Here is a 15,330-nt window from a genome sequence, read left to right as displayed (position 1 = left end):
ACAATGCTATAGCTTTGTATCTTTGAATCTTTTGTATCTGCCAGTGTGAAGTGAACGCAGCAACACTAAGTAACTCTGAGAGTCCCTGGTTACCCCACTTTAAGAACCACGTTTGGAATAGCTGCGTTTAATATCCATTTCCACAGCAGGCACTTGCAAATGGATCATAAGGACACAGCAATATGTTAAAACATCTTTTCATTAGGGTGTCATTAGATTTCTCTCACTTCCCCAACCCACTTTTTCTTCCTCAGCCAAATGATTTTATCCAGTTGATGAATGAGCGTCCCTCTTCGCCGGATTAGAATATTGTTTTTTAAACAGCTCTATCCGTGTAAATGCCCCGCGATCTGTAGCCCGCTGTCCAAACAAATGCAATGCATCATTAACCTGATTTATTGTGTAAAATTCGGAACAAAACGGGGGCCCCCGGTTGCTGATTTTGACTTATTATCACGGACGATTATTAGAATTGATCAAACCAGCCGAGAGGTGGAATGAAACGACTAATCATGATTTCCCCCCTAAAGCAAAGGTTCCGAAACTTTTCAGGCCACGACCCCTCCCGAATAATCATATTTGAACTGGGGACCCCTCCACCCTGACAAGTACTTGGAATTGTAGGCATTACATTTAGTTTGCCTCGGTTCCACAGACATATATTGTTAAAATAGCCGAACTGCAAGCTCACAATGTGAACTTGTAGATCGGCTATTTTCACAATGTTTGCCTCTTTCTTACGTAATATTTGGTAGAATTTGGTATTAAAAATGTCCTTAAATTGTAACTTTAGAAATTTGCAGATACCCTGTGTACTTATACTGTTTGTTTACTGTTGAGTGAGAAAACAATGTTGCACATTAATTTAATCATCTGGGGATAATAATTTGGGGACGCCCCTTGGGGGTCCCGACCGCCAGTTTGCGAACCACTGCCCTAGAGGAACCTAGTGGATTTTTTAAAACATTATTGTTATTATAGCTGGTGTGAGTGATAACTTTACACATTGTACATAATTATGTAGAAAGATACATTCATGAGGCCCAAGGCAGGAATCCCATTCCCTGCCCATGAAATGTAATGTCTTCTGTAAATGGAAGTTTGGCTCCTGGACTTCACATCTCAGAGACACTGTGTGTGTGTGTGTGTGTGTGTGTGTGTGTGTGTGTGTGTGTGTGTGTGTGCGTGTGCGTGTGCGTGTGTGTGTGCCTGTGCATTATATTACTATTCTTATGTGGGTGAATTGTCCCCTCAAGTGCTGTAATATAGTATAATTTGAGAAATAGACATTGTGGGGCCAATTTTCCTGGCAGATTGTATGGAGTCCTTCTACAGTATGTAGGCCTATATCACGTTCTCTGTAAATGTAATAGTTTCCGTAGGTGTGATAACATGCATTTCAAATGGAAATCAAATGTGTCACATTGTATTCCCGGGAAAAGGCAGAACATTTCTGTAACACGCGTTGCGCTACGATGACGCATTCTGAGCTTACATTATGTAGCTCAGCGTGCAACGAAGCATAACTCAGGCTCCGGGGGTTATAGAGTGAAAAGTGGCAGCAAAAATTAAGGTAAAGGCCGCTTCAGACGGAGAGCGAGTGACGCGCCTTAGTAATTCATTTTCAATGAGAGACGGGCGATTATTTGCTTTTTTTCCCGCTACGCGTAGGAGGACAAAGCAACGATGGATCGCGGCGCGATCCCCGCTGATCCAAGCGAGAACGCCCGCACCACTCGCTCCCCGTCTCAAACGGCCTTAAAAGTGGCATCTATAAAATGACTGTCAAATGTCAATTGTTGTGTGTGTACGTTTGTGCGTGCATGCGTGCGTGTGTGTGTGTGTGTGCGTGTAGACCACAGTAAACCATAGTGGTCCGTTGAGTATATTGAAGACCAGGCCCATTGCAAGTTGCTGTCCTCTACCCCTGAGCCATCCCACCCTATAGCATAATGAGCAGGGGTTAGTCGAGTTCTAGGAACACCGTTTTCTTTTTTTTGCATGTCCTGAAAAGTAACCGTTTTGGACAGTTACAGCACAAGGTTTTTCTGCCTGACAGCGACGATATGCTAATATCCATCCGACATAACGCACTGTTAGCCTGCAGTACAGTGGGCGACATGGCAGCCATTAGAACCAGACATGTCCCCTTTGAACCACTGACCTTAACACACTGTCTTCAGGTTGTGTTTTTTTTCCCCTCCTCCTCTTGAGTGGGGGCTGGGGGTGGGGGGCGCCTCGCCCGCCTCCCGGTCAAATGAAGTGGAGCCTAATGGAGAGCCTAGTACGTGTTCAACACTTGTGAGCCCAAGGGGGGGGACTGTGCGGTTCGTTCTCTGGGGAGCGTTGAAAGTGTCTGGGAGGATACGAGCCGTTCTAAGTCATCAGTGACATAAACTGGCCTGACAGCTTCTGCTGTGCAAATTGCCAGGCAAGGCAAGGCAGGCAGACATCGTCAGCCCAGTGTGGTTATAGTTAGTACATCTTCCACACTTGGTTATAATGTCAAGCTGCAGCGAGACTCCCTCCCAACCACTTTCAAGCTGGCGTCCCCCTCTATTTCGTTATTTTATTTTTTTGGGGGGGGGGGTTAAGTCATTAGCAACTATTGATTATTGTCTTTAGTGATTATTCTATTGATTGGCTTTCCTTTCAGGGGGGGGAACATTCTTTTAATTGTATGACCTTACGGTTCAAGAGTTATGTAGACAAAAAAAACGCAAAGCTTCCCGAGGCTGATTTGAACAATTTGGGTTGGAGTGTCTTCTTCCATGGCCTACTGCCATACTGCCAGTAGGCCTGCAACGTTTGACGCTGATCAGTCTAGTCGTGACCAAGATTAACTGCACGCAAACAGACAGACAGAGACAGACACACACACACACACACACACACACACACACACACACACACACACACACACACACACACACACACACACACACACACACACACACACACACACACACACACACACACACCTGGTGAGGACAATTACAGTCCTGATTGTGAAATCTACTACATTGTTGCTGTCGCGCAGAAACCTCTTATCTCCATATTTGTACTTTTCGTAATTCGTAAATCGTAAATTAATACTTGAACATAGGCTACTACAGCGTCACACAAAAACATCAAAAGTAGCAGATCTGCAAGCGTTTTGAGCTTTTGGACATGGAGGTTTCCACCCGACAGAAACCTCATTCAGCATTTTAATGCCAATACTTTTGTACTTTGTGCTCGAGCACACATTTGAATACAGGACGTTTAACACAGTGTTTCTGTATTGTGTGCATTGCTACTATTACTTTACTGTAATTAAAACTAATATTCACCAAGTAGGAGTGTACCCGCCCAGCTCCTTATCCAAACTCTCAGTCTGCAATCAGGCGATGCAACCGACCAATCAGCTTCTGCCTCCCAAATTACAACAGCACCCAAATGCCAGGTTTGTAATAGATGCTTTGAAAAGGGTTTGTGTCCTTGACTCCAATTAAAAAAGAAAACAGCCTGGATTCAGATCCAACCCAAACTGCTTTTGGGTGTCAGAAATCTGGCTGTTATCCAGGCAACCATTTTTAATTTCTTGATTCATGGGGGTGAATAGCGTTATTTCTCTCTCTCTCTCTCTCTCTCTCTCTCTCTCTCTCTCTCTCTCTCTCTCTCTCTCTCTCTCTCTCTCTTTCTCTCTCTCTCTCTCTCTCTCTCAGTCATGTGAATGTTGTGATTGGACTCTGTTGGCCTCCAGCTTCCATTTACCCAGATGGACAAAGGCAGCAGCTTTTGGCTACAGCTATGATTGTACGCGGCGACAATCTGAGGACTCCGAACGTCCTGTCTCCAGGAACTTTGATGAATACAGGGCCAATCGAGGCCAGTCCCCTGTTGAATGGGGGTTCATCATCACTGTTAGAAATGAAAGTGAAGTGTAAAAAAATAAAAGCAGGAACAACTCCCAAGATCAAACGAGAAACCATTGTTACGATCCTCTTTAGTCGTGCTTGCTAGCGGCGGTGGCTCTGAGGGTAACGTCATTGTTGTGACCCCTGTTTGTGTTTCTTCAAACACTCTATACCCTTAAAGGAGCAGCACAGCCTCTAGCGGGTGGGGCTTTCAGAATCAGAATCATCTTTAATGTCACATCACAGGTTTACAGCTGTAAAACAGTGGGCGAAATTAGTTTTTGTGCAAGATCTACGTTGTTTTTGATTGTTTCCAGAAAGAGAATGAAAAGAAAGAAGGGGGGGGGGGGGTCAAGGGAGGAAGAAAAAGAAGGAATCAAAAAGAGACAACAAGGTATCTACATATTTACCCATGGTATATCCATCCAAACATTATGTAGCTTACGTGAGGTTTAGAATTAAGGTGCGTGAGCATAGCTGGTATACTGTTCATGACATTAGTGCAAGAAGAGTATCAGTGCGTTGCAAAAATAGTTCACCCAAAAAATAACTTTTATTCTATCGATTAGTCACCCCATGGACACTTGAATTCATGGATATTTTTTAGTTTTTGTCACATTCCTAACACAAAGGAGACTCTTTGTGTCTCCTACCGGAACCGCTGCCGGTCATCAAATTATTGGCTTAGGAATGCAACAAAAACAACAAAATATCCATGAATTCTCTCATGGGGTGACTAATCGATAGAAAAAAAGTATTTTTGGGGGTGAACTATCCCTTTTAAGGTGCAGAGTATCGGCAAGTTCAACCACACAGTCCACAAAAGGTTGCTTTACTGGTATAAATAATAGTAGGTCCATGAGGGAGGCAAAAGTCCAAGGCCAACCTGATGACAGACGGTGGTCATTCCTGCCTTGTTCAACAGTCTGATGGTAGACTCGCATTGTAGTTTTAGGGAGAATGAGTTTGTCAGCGTTCTTCAAGATATAGTACTGTACTGTGAGTACAGTAGGTTGTAGAGAGAGGGAAATAACTTGTAGCTGTATATATGTAACGGTGCATTTTACATGATTTGTTTGGAGTTTCAGGAGCCATTATACAACTTAAGCAATTCACAGCATGAGGCAGCATTAAAAAAAAAAAAAAAAAAAAAAAAAAGCTTGTTGACAGTTGATTTGTAATTATATGTAGGCCTATCCCTGAATATTTTTTATCACAAATTATATTAGCATCAGTTTTTTTCCTACAGCTTGTTTCCTACATTCCGCAAAACTGAAAACGTGTCCTCTCAGCGACCTACGACCTATGACCTATACGCCACATATTGAGATACAGTCACACTCCAAATGACCTTTCAAGCTATTTCACCATCTTCCCGTCATCTTGATGGTCTGGTGTCTGTAAAGCATCTCTGCTTTAAAGTGAGACAGTAATTATAATAAGAGATGCTTTGAAAGAGGTTCGTGTCCTTGGCTCCAATTAAAAATCAGCCTCAACTGTCAGAAATCCAGGCAAAATGACAAGTCCTTTTTTTTTTGGAGACTTGACGTTCCCATATAATATGAAACGTGTAACATCATCAGCAGTGGTGGAAAGTAACTAAGTACAAGTATTCAAGTACTGTACAATTTTGAGGTAGTTTTACTTTACTTGAGTATATCCAATTTCCAATACTTTTACTTCTACTGCACTACATCTTAGAGGCAAATATTATACTTCTACTCCACTACAATTATTTGAAAACTTTAGTTACTAGTAGTTACTTTGTAGATTTTGATTATTATTACAAAACATACATTAACCACGTGATGTGACGCATTGTGAGTTTATATATCTGCTATATTCAAAAGATTTGTATACATTTGAAAACTTGAACCCAAGCTAAAGGAGTTAGCGTAGCATCATAATCATTTTAACCACAATATCCATATGTATGTTCAGCTTTTCAAAAATACCAGATCTACAAGCTTGCAGCGCGTCACTTTGTGCCGCACTGCAAGCTTGTACATCTGCTATTTTTCAAAAATATTTTAAAAATATCTAAGATGTACAGAGCGCCTAAAGAGACATTTCTTTTTTTTTTAAAGTCGTGGTAAGATGTTTGGAAAATTATGAATACATTTCCTCTGGGGGTCCCTGGGTATAAGACCTTTTCAGATGGGGGTCAAATACATTTGGGGGTCCTTGACATGAACATTTTTGAGAAACGTAAATGTATTTTAAGTGTGTGTGTGTGTGTGTGTGTGTGTGTGTGTGTGTGTGTGTGTGTGTGTGTGTGTGTGTGTGTTCCAGGTAAGGCCTACGCCCCAGAGTTCTACTATGACACCTACAGCCCTCTGTGGCAGAACAGACCCAGGGTCTACGGCTTCAAGCTGCAGTGGACCCAGATGAACCCTGCTGCTGTGGACCGCATCGTGGCCTACAGGCTGGGCATCAGACAGGTACAGTAGGACGCTGTGTGTCTTTCTCTGTCTATCCGTCTCCAGGGGCTAGCATCCGGCTTGTAAATTGAGGCTATATAGAAAATGTGCGAGTGTTTTTTTTTATTTTTTTTACCACCCCTGCTGGTTGCAGAAGCAATTAGGCTCCATTGAAGCGGATGGGTTTTTGGCCAAACTTTACACTTGATTTTATTACCTTAATAAACATTGTCATGAATACTATATGCTTCCAGTCGCTATAGTTTAAAGTCTTCTTTCAATCACCATGATTATGCGTTTTGGTAAATGATGGTCCCATTTATTTTGAAATTAATGATAAAGTAGGGTATGCTTCTAGGGTTTCTACTGGTTCTACAGAGTGAAGACCCGCAATCACTGCGGTTTCAGCCAATAGTATTTATTTCCATTTGCATTTCGGAGCAGATATCAACCGGATTATAGAAAGATGGTGGATTTGAAATCGCTGCAAAATAGGCTTTACGGTCTGTAGAAACCAATGGTGTGACGCTGTCCATATTTTTTTTACGGTCTATGGTCCATACATAACCAGGGGAATGTGCACTGCACAACCCCAACTATTATGCAGACTTTGGGGTTATGCGCCTCTATATGCTATAGTTTAACTTTTGGAGAGGAGCTCTGCTCATTTGATCCTACGAATGCTATGAGTGAAAGTCTCCTCCAGACTTGACTATTGCAATGCACTTTATTCAGGTATCAGGAAGCGAAATATTCAACTGCAACTGATATAGCAGCTGCCAGACTCCTGACCCACACAAAGAGAGCACGTTACACCAGCCCTTGTGGCCCTTCACTGGTTACCTGTGAGTTTTAGAATTGATTTTAAGATTTTACGGCTTGTTTTTAAATCCTGCCTATATCTGTGATCTTTTAACTCCTTATAAGCCAGGCCGCTGCCTGAGATCATCCAGCAGGGCCTTATTGACGGTACCAAAGTCTCGCCTTGTCACAAAGGGCGACCAGGCTTTTGCCGTTCGGGCCCCTCGGCTGTGGAACGCTGCCCGGGGACCTCCGGCAGGAAAACTCAGTGTCCTCTTTCAAATCTCTTCTAAAAACTCACCTCTATCGCATAGCCTTTTTTTAGATTATGAACTGGTGTACTATTTATGCGATACATTTCTGATTTGTATTGAATATTAACTGTTGTTATTGTAAAGCACTTTGTAACTTGTTTTTGAAAGGCGCTTTATAAATAAAGTTATTATAATTATTATTATTACACACATACAGTGCAGTAATATGTAGTGTATGTAGTCCTATAGCCATTCAGTATTATGTCATTGCTGTCGGGCAATGACATATCTCCATATTCTACCTTTTTGTGTTTTTTTCATGAATTAATAACACCCTACTTGATCATACTACGGCGTCACATTCAAAAGCATCAAAAGTAGCAGATCTGCAAGCTCGAGCTTGCAGATCTGCTACTTTTGATGCTTTTGAATGTGAATCCTGAAAGGTAACAGTTTTGGAACATATGAGGTTTCCACCCGACAGAGACGATAATGTATTATTCAGGCCCGACACAGATAAAACAAGTCTGCAGTCTTTCCACCCTCTCTGTTTGTTTTGACATCTTTTCTATTTGAAGAGTGTTGTGCAGTGTTCACCGATCCATTGGTTGTCTCGACCTCTATTTTTCTGTCTATTTTCTTTGTGGTTTTTGTTTAGTTTTTTTCTTTCCGCCTATCTTTTGTTTTTGTTTTTTTTGCGGGTGGGAATGGACCTGACTCCCAAACAATCTTTCAGGGGGCAGCCAGCCAGCTGAGCCAAGCCAGGTCCCCATTTTATTATTCTCTCTCTTCTTTTCTCCCTTTCTTTCATTGAATAATTTCTGCTCCCGGTCAACGGTTCATTCATGGGCTCCTCTCCATCCACAGAGAGGAGAGGAGAGAGAGAGAACAGCTCCTGTTTACCTGTTACTTCAGGTGATGGCAAGCCAGGCAGCAAAGGATGGATGGCAGAGAAAAAAAACATGGCAGTCCCTGTTATTTGTTTCTGCATCTATACCTCTGTCTGTCTGTCTGTCTGTCTGTCTGTCTGTCTGTCTGTCTGTCTGTCTGTCATTCACTTGTATAGAGTTGCTCATCCAGCGCATACGCCCTTTTCACCCAGTTTTCACCTCTTCTTCCGGGTTGGGAAATGTGACGGGCGGGGCCTATCTGGGGCCTCGGCGCGTCATCTCGCATGTGCAGTAGTGTCATCTCCGTGCGCAGCCCCGTACGCAACCTCGTAAGCAAGCTCGTGAATCGAGCCCATTGGCCCCAGCCGTATTAAGCTGCAGTACCTATGAACGGCCACCATGTCCATTTGGCTTCTCTGCTCCCTCTCGGTTCTGGGGGCTTGGTCTGACTCCACTGGGGTGGGGAACCGACATAATTGTCTCTGTCGGGTGGAAACCGCATACTGTATGTCCAAAACTGTTACTTTTCAGCATTCAAATTCAAAAGTATCAAAAGTAGCAGATCTACAAGCTCAAAAGGTATACAAGCTTTCGAGCTTGCGGATCTGCTACTTTTGATGCTTTCGTGTGAAGTCGTAGTATGATCATGTAGGGCGTTAACTCATTCACTGCCAGACTTATTTCTGGCTGTGTTTGCCCACTGCCAGCGATTTAGTGTTTTAAACAAAATGTCACTTCATTCATTATGATCGCAAGTCCAATCGTTTCTAAACACACCGGCGATACGTGCACGCCGCTCAGACAACAAACATTCCGATCAGGTCGGAGTCTCTCTCCTGCAGCCCAGTGTAAAAACACCATGTATCGCCATGTGAATGGACAGCTCACTTACTTTTCCACCTCGCCACAGACCTTGCTAAATCCCTTATGATCGCGTGTTCAACTGTTTGTAGACACACAGGGTAGTTGTGTGAGTGGCCCAGAGAAGAAATTTTCAATCCGCGACATTCCATTTTCCATTAGTAGAAGTTTCTAAACAGCGTTTCTAAACAGCGTTTCATGGCGAAGAAAAACAAAGCCGAGATAATGCCGTTTAAGGGGAAGATTTAAACAGGCGGCAGGCGGAAATGGAAATCTTCGATTGACGTCATTTCCGTATCCGGTGGTGTTACAATGAAATGTATCACTACGAGAGATGAAGGACGGTGAGATCTTTATAAAATCAAAGTATTATCAAAATTACGTTTTTTACGTTCTTGGCAGAATTGGTAATTGGAAATAATTACGTTTTTTACGTTCTAGGCAGGGAATGAGTTAATTTAATATGATTTTTTTGGGGGTCACAGCCTGAAAAAATTGAGAACCACTGCTTTAAGTTTAGGCAATCGAGTGCCCGGCGGCCCCCCGTGCAGAGCGGTGCAAAACCTGCATCTGATGATGATGGCTCAGAGCCGTTTGACTTGCATACCGACATGGCTTGGCATCGCAAAATCCTCTTGTCCTCGTCGAAATGTGAAGCGACAGAACTGTCAGTCGCCGCGTCGTGTCCCGTCATGTCAAACGGGCGACACGTGGTCAAATCCTGTCCCGACTTGTCACCCATTTGGTGTGAGAATGTGTTGACCGAGATTAGAAAAAGGGAGCTGTTGTATACCATCGACAACCTAGATCAGGGGTCTTCAACGTTTTTCACGCCAAGGAGGACCCCTTAGCTGAGAGAGAGATGAAGCATGGACCCCCCCCACACACACACTATATTGTATAAACATTTTCATAGATAGCTTCATAGACTTGTTTGACAACACTTACCAATCAGTGTTTTTTTGGTTTGTTTACACTTTATATTGTATATTAATACGTTTTTATAATTATTATTATAATTATATGTTATTGTGTATGTTCAGGCGTTTAACCACTTAAACCCTCAATATTTGGTAAACTTGACTTTTGGCTCTGTAAATAGCCTTGGTAAACTTGACCTTTGGCTCTGAAAATAGCTGATCTACAAGCTCACAACACCTCGCAGCGCGAGGCGATGTGAGCTTGTAGATCAGCTTTTTTTTAGGCTAATAGTCCCCTCAGAATAGGGATGCTATAGGGTTGAAGTGGTTTTAATGTATCGCAAACAAAAAGTTCCTATCACACAGAGATTTGGCGGCCCCCCCTGTACAAATTCTGAGGACCCCGTAGGGGTCCCAGACCCCCTGTTGAAAGACCCCTGACCTGGATTATTGTTGTTATAATGTTGATGTTTTGAAGCCTCTTAGGTGAAAGTAATCATCCGAAAAGATGACAAGGTGAGTGCTGATGCACATGTTTATAGTTTTAGATGGGAAAAAGACGCCTTTTTGTTGGCCAGTTTGAGAAAAATCGCATGTCAATGCAGCGCTAAATCCGTCCCCCATTCGGCTCAGTGAATGAGTGAGCCTTACCCTGACAGCTCCAGTGTTTTCCTGTAATTAATATAATTTCATATTTGTTTCACGCGACACTCCTCAAGGAATTGAGGTTTTGGGGGAAAAACCTAGTCTTGTTTGTGGAGCGCAATGATTTCTTCTGTCAGCCTATCTCGGTCGGCAGTGTTTCGGTAATAAATGATGTTGCGTTGCATGCAATTTATCCTCCGTGGGAAACCCGTTAGACCGTGCTGGGCTGGCACGCCGTACGTGCCAGGCTTTCGCTTGCATTCATGGACCCACTTGCCAGGGAATACACTTTATCTAACATTCCCCGTTTCCAAGCCGCGGTTCTGCCTTTTTCGCCCGTTTCACAGATTAAGACGGCAACAGCTTGAAAGTGGTCCCCCCGGTAATTTCCAGCAATCGCATTGACGTTTTAATCTTCCCCCCACACTTTTTTGTTGTTGTTTTTTTTACGAACGGGAGAACATCTCCACCTGTTCTACTTTTCTTTGAGAAAAGCAACGTTTGCAAGAATAGCTTTTTACTTTTTTCCGCTGCTTGCCATTGATGATGCCTCGAGAGGAAATACACTGTGCTGCAGGCCCGTATTCCCTGCCTCTGTGACATAACAACAGTGGTGTAAAGTAACTACTGTAAGTACATTTACTCAAGTACTGTACTTAAGTACAATTTTGAGGTATTTGTACTTTACTTGAGTATTTCCAATTTCCAATACTTTTACTTACAACTCCACTACATCTCGGATCCAAATATTGTACTTTTACTCCACTACATTTATTTGAAAACTTTAGTTACTACTTTGTAGATTTGGATTATTATTACAAAACAAACATTAACCACTTCAACCCTATATACATTTCGGCTGTTTAAAAATAGCAGATCTACAAGCTCACATGCGTCGCGATGCGACGCATTGTGAGTTTGTAGAACTGCTATTTTCAAAAGATTTGATACATTTGAAAACTTGTGAAATGGGACCTTCTGCATAATGAGTACTTTATACTCTTGGTACTTTAAGTACATTTTGATGCCAATACTTTTGTACTTTTACTCAAGTGCATTTTGAATTCCGGACTTTTACTTGTAACAGAGAATTTCTATATTGCAGGATTGATACTTTTACTTAAGTAAAAAATGTGAGTACTCTTTCCACCACTGATAACAACAACACCTCCGTTGACTTAGATCAGTGACAGTTCAACCTCTTTAACAACTTAAACACACTATTCTTTGAGAAACACACCTTGGAGTGTCCTTGGACGGCTTTCTTCCTGTCTACCCCAAATCTCACAACAGTACATCTTGTAGATCTACTATGTTTGGCTAATGTCTTTCTCTTATGTTTTGCTTTTTTTTAACTCAAATCTTTGCTTCTGGAGGTCCCTGTCACAAAATATGTTTGAGCTGGGGGTCCATGGCCAAATACATATCATTTTGGGGGTCCTTGAGAACCACTGGCTAAGATGAAAGAACTCTCATGCTTTAGGGTGGAGATGTACTGATCTGTCCACAGCATTTACTGCATGTTTTAGATAGGTACTTTTTTTATACTTAATACCCTCCATGATCGATTTAACCTCTGCTCTTTACTGTTCCTTTTGTTTAAACAGTGCTGAGATCTTTATCTCTCTCTCACCGAGGTGGGGGGGGGGGGGGGGGGGGAGAGAGAGAGAGAGAGAGAGAGGGAGAGGGAGAGGGGGAGGGGGAGGGGATAATGTTAGAGAAAAATAGATGATGGAGAGAGGGTATAATTGAGCACCGGGGATGAAAGAGAGTGAGAAGTAGGTAGAATAGAGAAAGAGAAGAAATAAGGGCAGCAGAGTGAGAAGTGAGTGGGAGGAGAGCAGTGTTGCCTTGTCTGCTTATTATAAGCGACTTTGGGCTTATTTTTCTGTGGAGTTGCTTGTAAATTATTGGTAGTTGCGGGTTGCGTTTTTTGGGCTCGTTTGTAAAATGTAGTTGCGTAATTGGGCTTGTTGAAATTTTCATTTCAAGGACCCCCAGATGAATATGTATTTGTCAACGCGTCGCACCGCGATTGAGCTTGTAGATCAGCTATTTTCAAACATCCGATGCATATAGGTTTAAAGTGCTCATGTGGCCTATTATAGTGACTTATTTTGGGGCTTGTTTTTATAGACCCTGGTTGCTTATTTATCTTGGAAAATCTGCCAACACTGGAGGAGAGGATTCAATCGCAAATAAATAAATTGGTAGCTCTGCCCATGGACTGACTGAGACACGGAAAGTGTTGCAGTAATGACAGCACACACACACACACACACACACACACACACACACACACACACACACACACACACACACACACACACACACACACACACAGCGAGACACGGCTCTCACTCTATTTTTTAGAGCCGGCACCATGCGGCCCCTCCATAACCGCTCCGTCCCCCGACCGAGAGGAGAATCATTATGATTTTTCCCTCACGGCCTCAGAATGAATGAATGCTGTGAGACCCTGCCAGAGACCTTAATGCCCGTCATGAGAGACAGCCAGGGTGTCATCGGCCTGTGGTGGAAAGTAACCAAGTACATTTACTTAAGTACTGTACAATACAATTTTGAGGTCATTTTACTTCACTAAAGTATTTCCAATTGTTTATAGTTTTACTTTTTTTACTCCACTACATCTCAGAGGCAAATATTGTACGTGTTACTCCACTACAATTATTTGAAAACTTTAGTTACTAGTTACTTTGTAGATTTTGTTTATTAATACAAAAACACACATTAACCACTTCAGCCACTTCGACGCATTGTGAGCTTGTAGATCTGCTATTTTCAAAAGATTGTTATACATTTGAAAACTCGTGAAACGGGACATTCGGCATAATGAGTACTTTATACTTTTGGTACTTTAAGCACATTTGTGATACCAATACTTTTACTCAAGTACATTTTTAATTCCGGACTTTCACTTGTAACAGAGTATTTCTACATTGCAGTATTGATACTTTTAGTAAAACATTTTTGTACTTTTTTCCACCACTGGTAATGGGCCAGCGGCGTCCCCGTGCTGAGAGACAGTCAGGGTCTAAAAGGCGGATTGAAAGCTCCGGATGAGAGAGCCACGCCGTGTGCAGCAGGGGCCCGCCAATCACGGAGGAGCACAAATCACCTCACCTGTCACTGTCACGGGCCGTCCTGTCCTGACGTACACCCTTGTCCCGATGGCGTATATACGCCGATCACCCATCACGGTCACAGTTGACTCCAGAAGCGTACAGAGGCGAGAAAAAAAAAAGTGCTCCTCCGACAACATAGATAAATTGTGCGGCCGACATTTTGCCCACCCTAAATGCAATGGTGAAAAAAGTACTCACATTTTCTACTTAAGTAAAAGTGTCAATACTGCAATGTAGAAATACTCAGTTACAAGTAAAAGTCTGGTATTGAAATTTTACTTGAGTAAAAGTACAAAAGTATTGGCAGCAAAATATACTTCCAAAAGTAAAATTACCCGTTAGGCAAAATGTCCCATTTCACAAGTTTTCAAATGTATAAAATGTATACAAATCTTTTGAAAATAGCAGATCTACAAGCTCACAATGCGTCACGAAGCGACACATTGTGAGCTTGTAGATCGGCTATTTTCAAATGGCCAAAATGCATAGGCTGAAGTGGGTAATGTACGTTTTGTAATAATCAAAAGTAACTAGTAACTAAAGCTGTCAAATAATTGTAGTATATTTGCCTCTGAGATGTAGTGGAGTAGAAGTAAAAGTACTGAAAATTGGAAATACTCCAGTAAAGTAAAAAATACCTCAAAATTGTACTTAAGTACAGTAGTTGAGTAAATGTACTTAGTTACTTTACACCACTGCCTAAATGTTAATCCCGCCTACACGCCTGGTTTACTCCGTTGCAGGCTTGAAAGACCTGTCCGTCCGTCCGTCCGTCCGTCCGTCCGTTGACTTATGCGTAATATTATGCTCCGTTGCGTGATGTTGAGTTGTCGTATGCCGGAAATATCCCATATTGTTGCTGTCCGGCAGAAACCAGCTAACTCCACCGGAGTTTTGCTGACTCCAGGCTCCACCCCCTTTTGACCTCCAACCTCATTGAGAGCTTGGAGGTCCATTCAGCTGTTCTTATCAATGATGAACAAAACCTCCTAACTCTTTCATTTCCTGAAAAATGAACATTTTGGAGTTAACTGGTTTCTGCCAGACAGCAGAGATATCTTGCAAAGCGTTGCATTCGCGATAATCTTGGGTAGCCAGACAACTATTCCACAATCTCTGAATGCTATATACTGTAGAGTCTGGAAATACACCTCCTGATAGCGGAGAGCGGAAGACGTCATCTGTTCGTCATTTCCGTTCACGAAAATATCTTTTAAAAATGTCTTTACATTTTATTTTAGAATGTGCATTTCTGATAAGCAGCAAGCTAATATAATGCTTCGATTAGTTTGATTTATATTAGCACAAATTTGCGCGACTGTCCGCTTTATCATTTATCATCTGATCATTTTAAGGGGATTTCCGTTGCTCCGGGCGTGTGAGACACTGGACAATAACTCAATCTTAAAGATCAGTGTCCATAAGAACTTTTGGCAGTTGATGTTGGTGTCTGAGACCAGTCAGTCCACATGAAGCAATGTGTTCAATATCAAC

At 42.3% G+C, this 15,330-nt stretch overlaps 1 protein-coding gene across 1 annotated transcript in view; it reads left to right on the top strand.

The window, feature by feature from the left end:
* LOC308102587 (MAM domain-containing glycosylphosphatidylinositol anchor protein 2) overlaps window positions 1-15,330 on the top strand; it is a gene marked incomplete at both ends in the record, with an annotated part of 464,799 nt that overhangs the window by 365,942 nt on the left and 83,527 nt on the right. The window contains 1 exon segment of the mRNA XM_080452356.1: window positions 6,192-6,340. Within this exon segment, the coding sequence (XP_080308482.1) occupies window positions 6,192-6,340 (149 nt within the window).

Source organism: Gymnoscopelus braueri (genome assembly GCF_963280865.1).
Source record: "Gymnoscopelus braueri genome assembly, chromosome: 16".
NCBI lineage: Eukaryota > Metazoa > Chordata > Actinopteri > Myctophiformes > Myctophidae > Gymnoscopelus > Gymnoscopelus braueri.
Note: the sequence above shows the minus strand (reverse complement) of the source record. Positions and strands in the feature narration are given on the sequence as shown.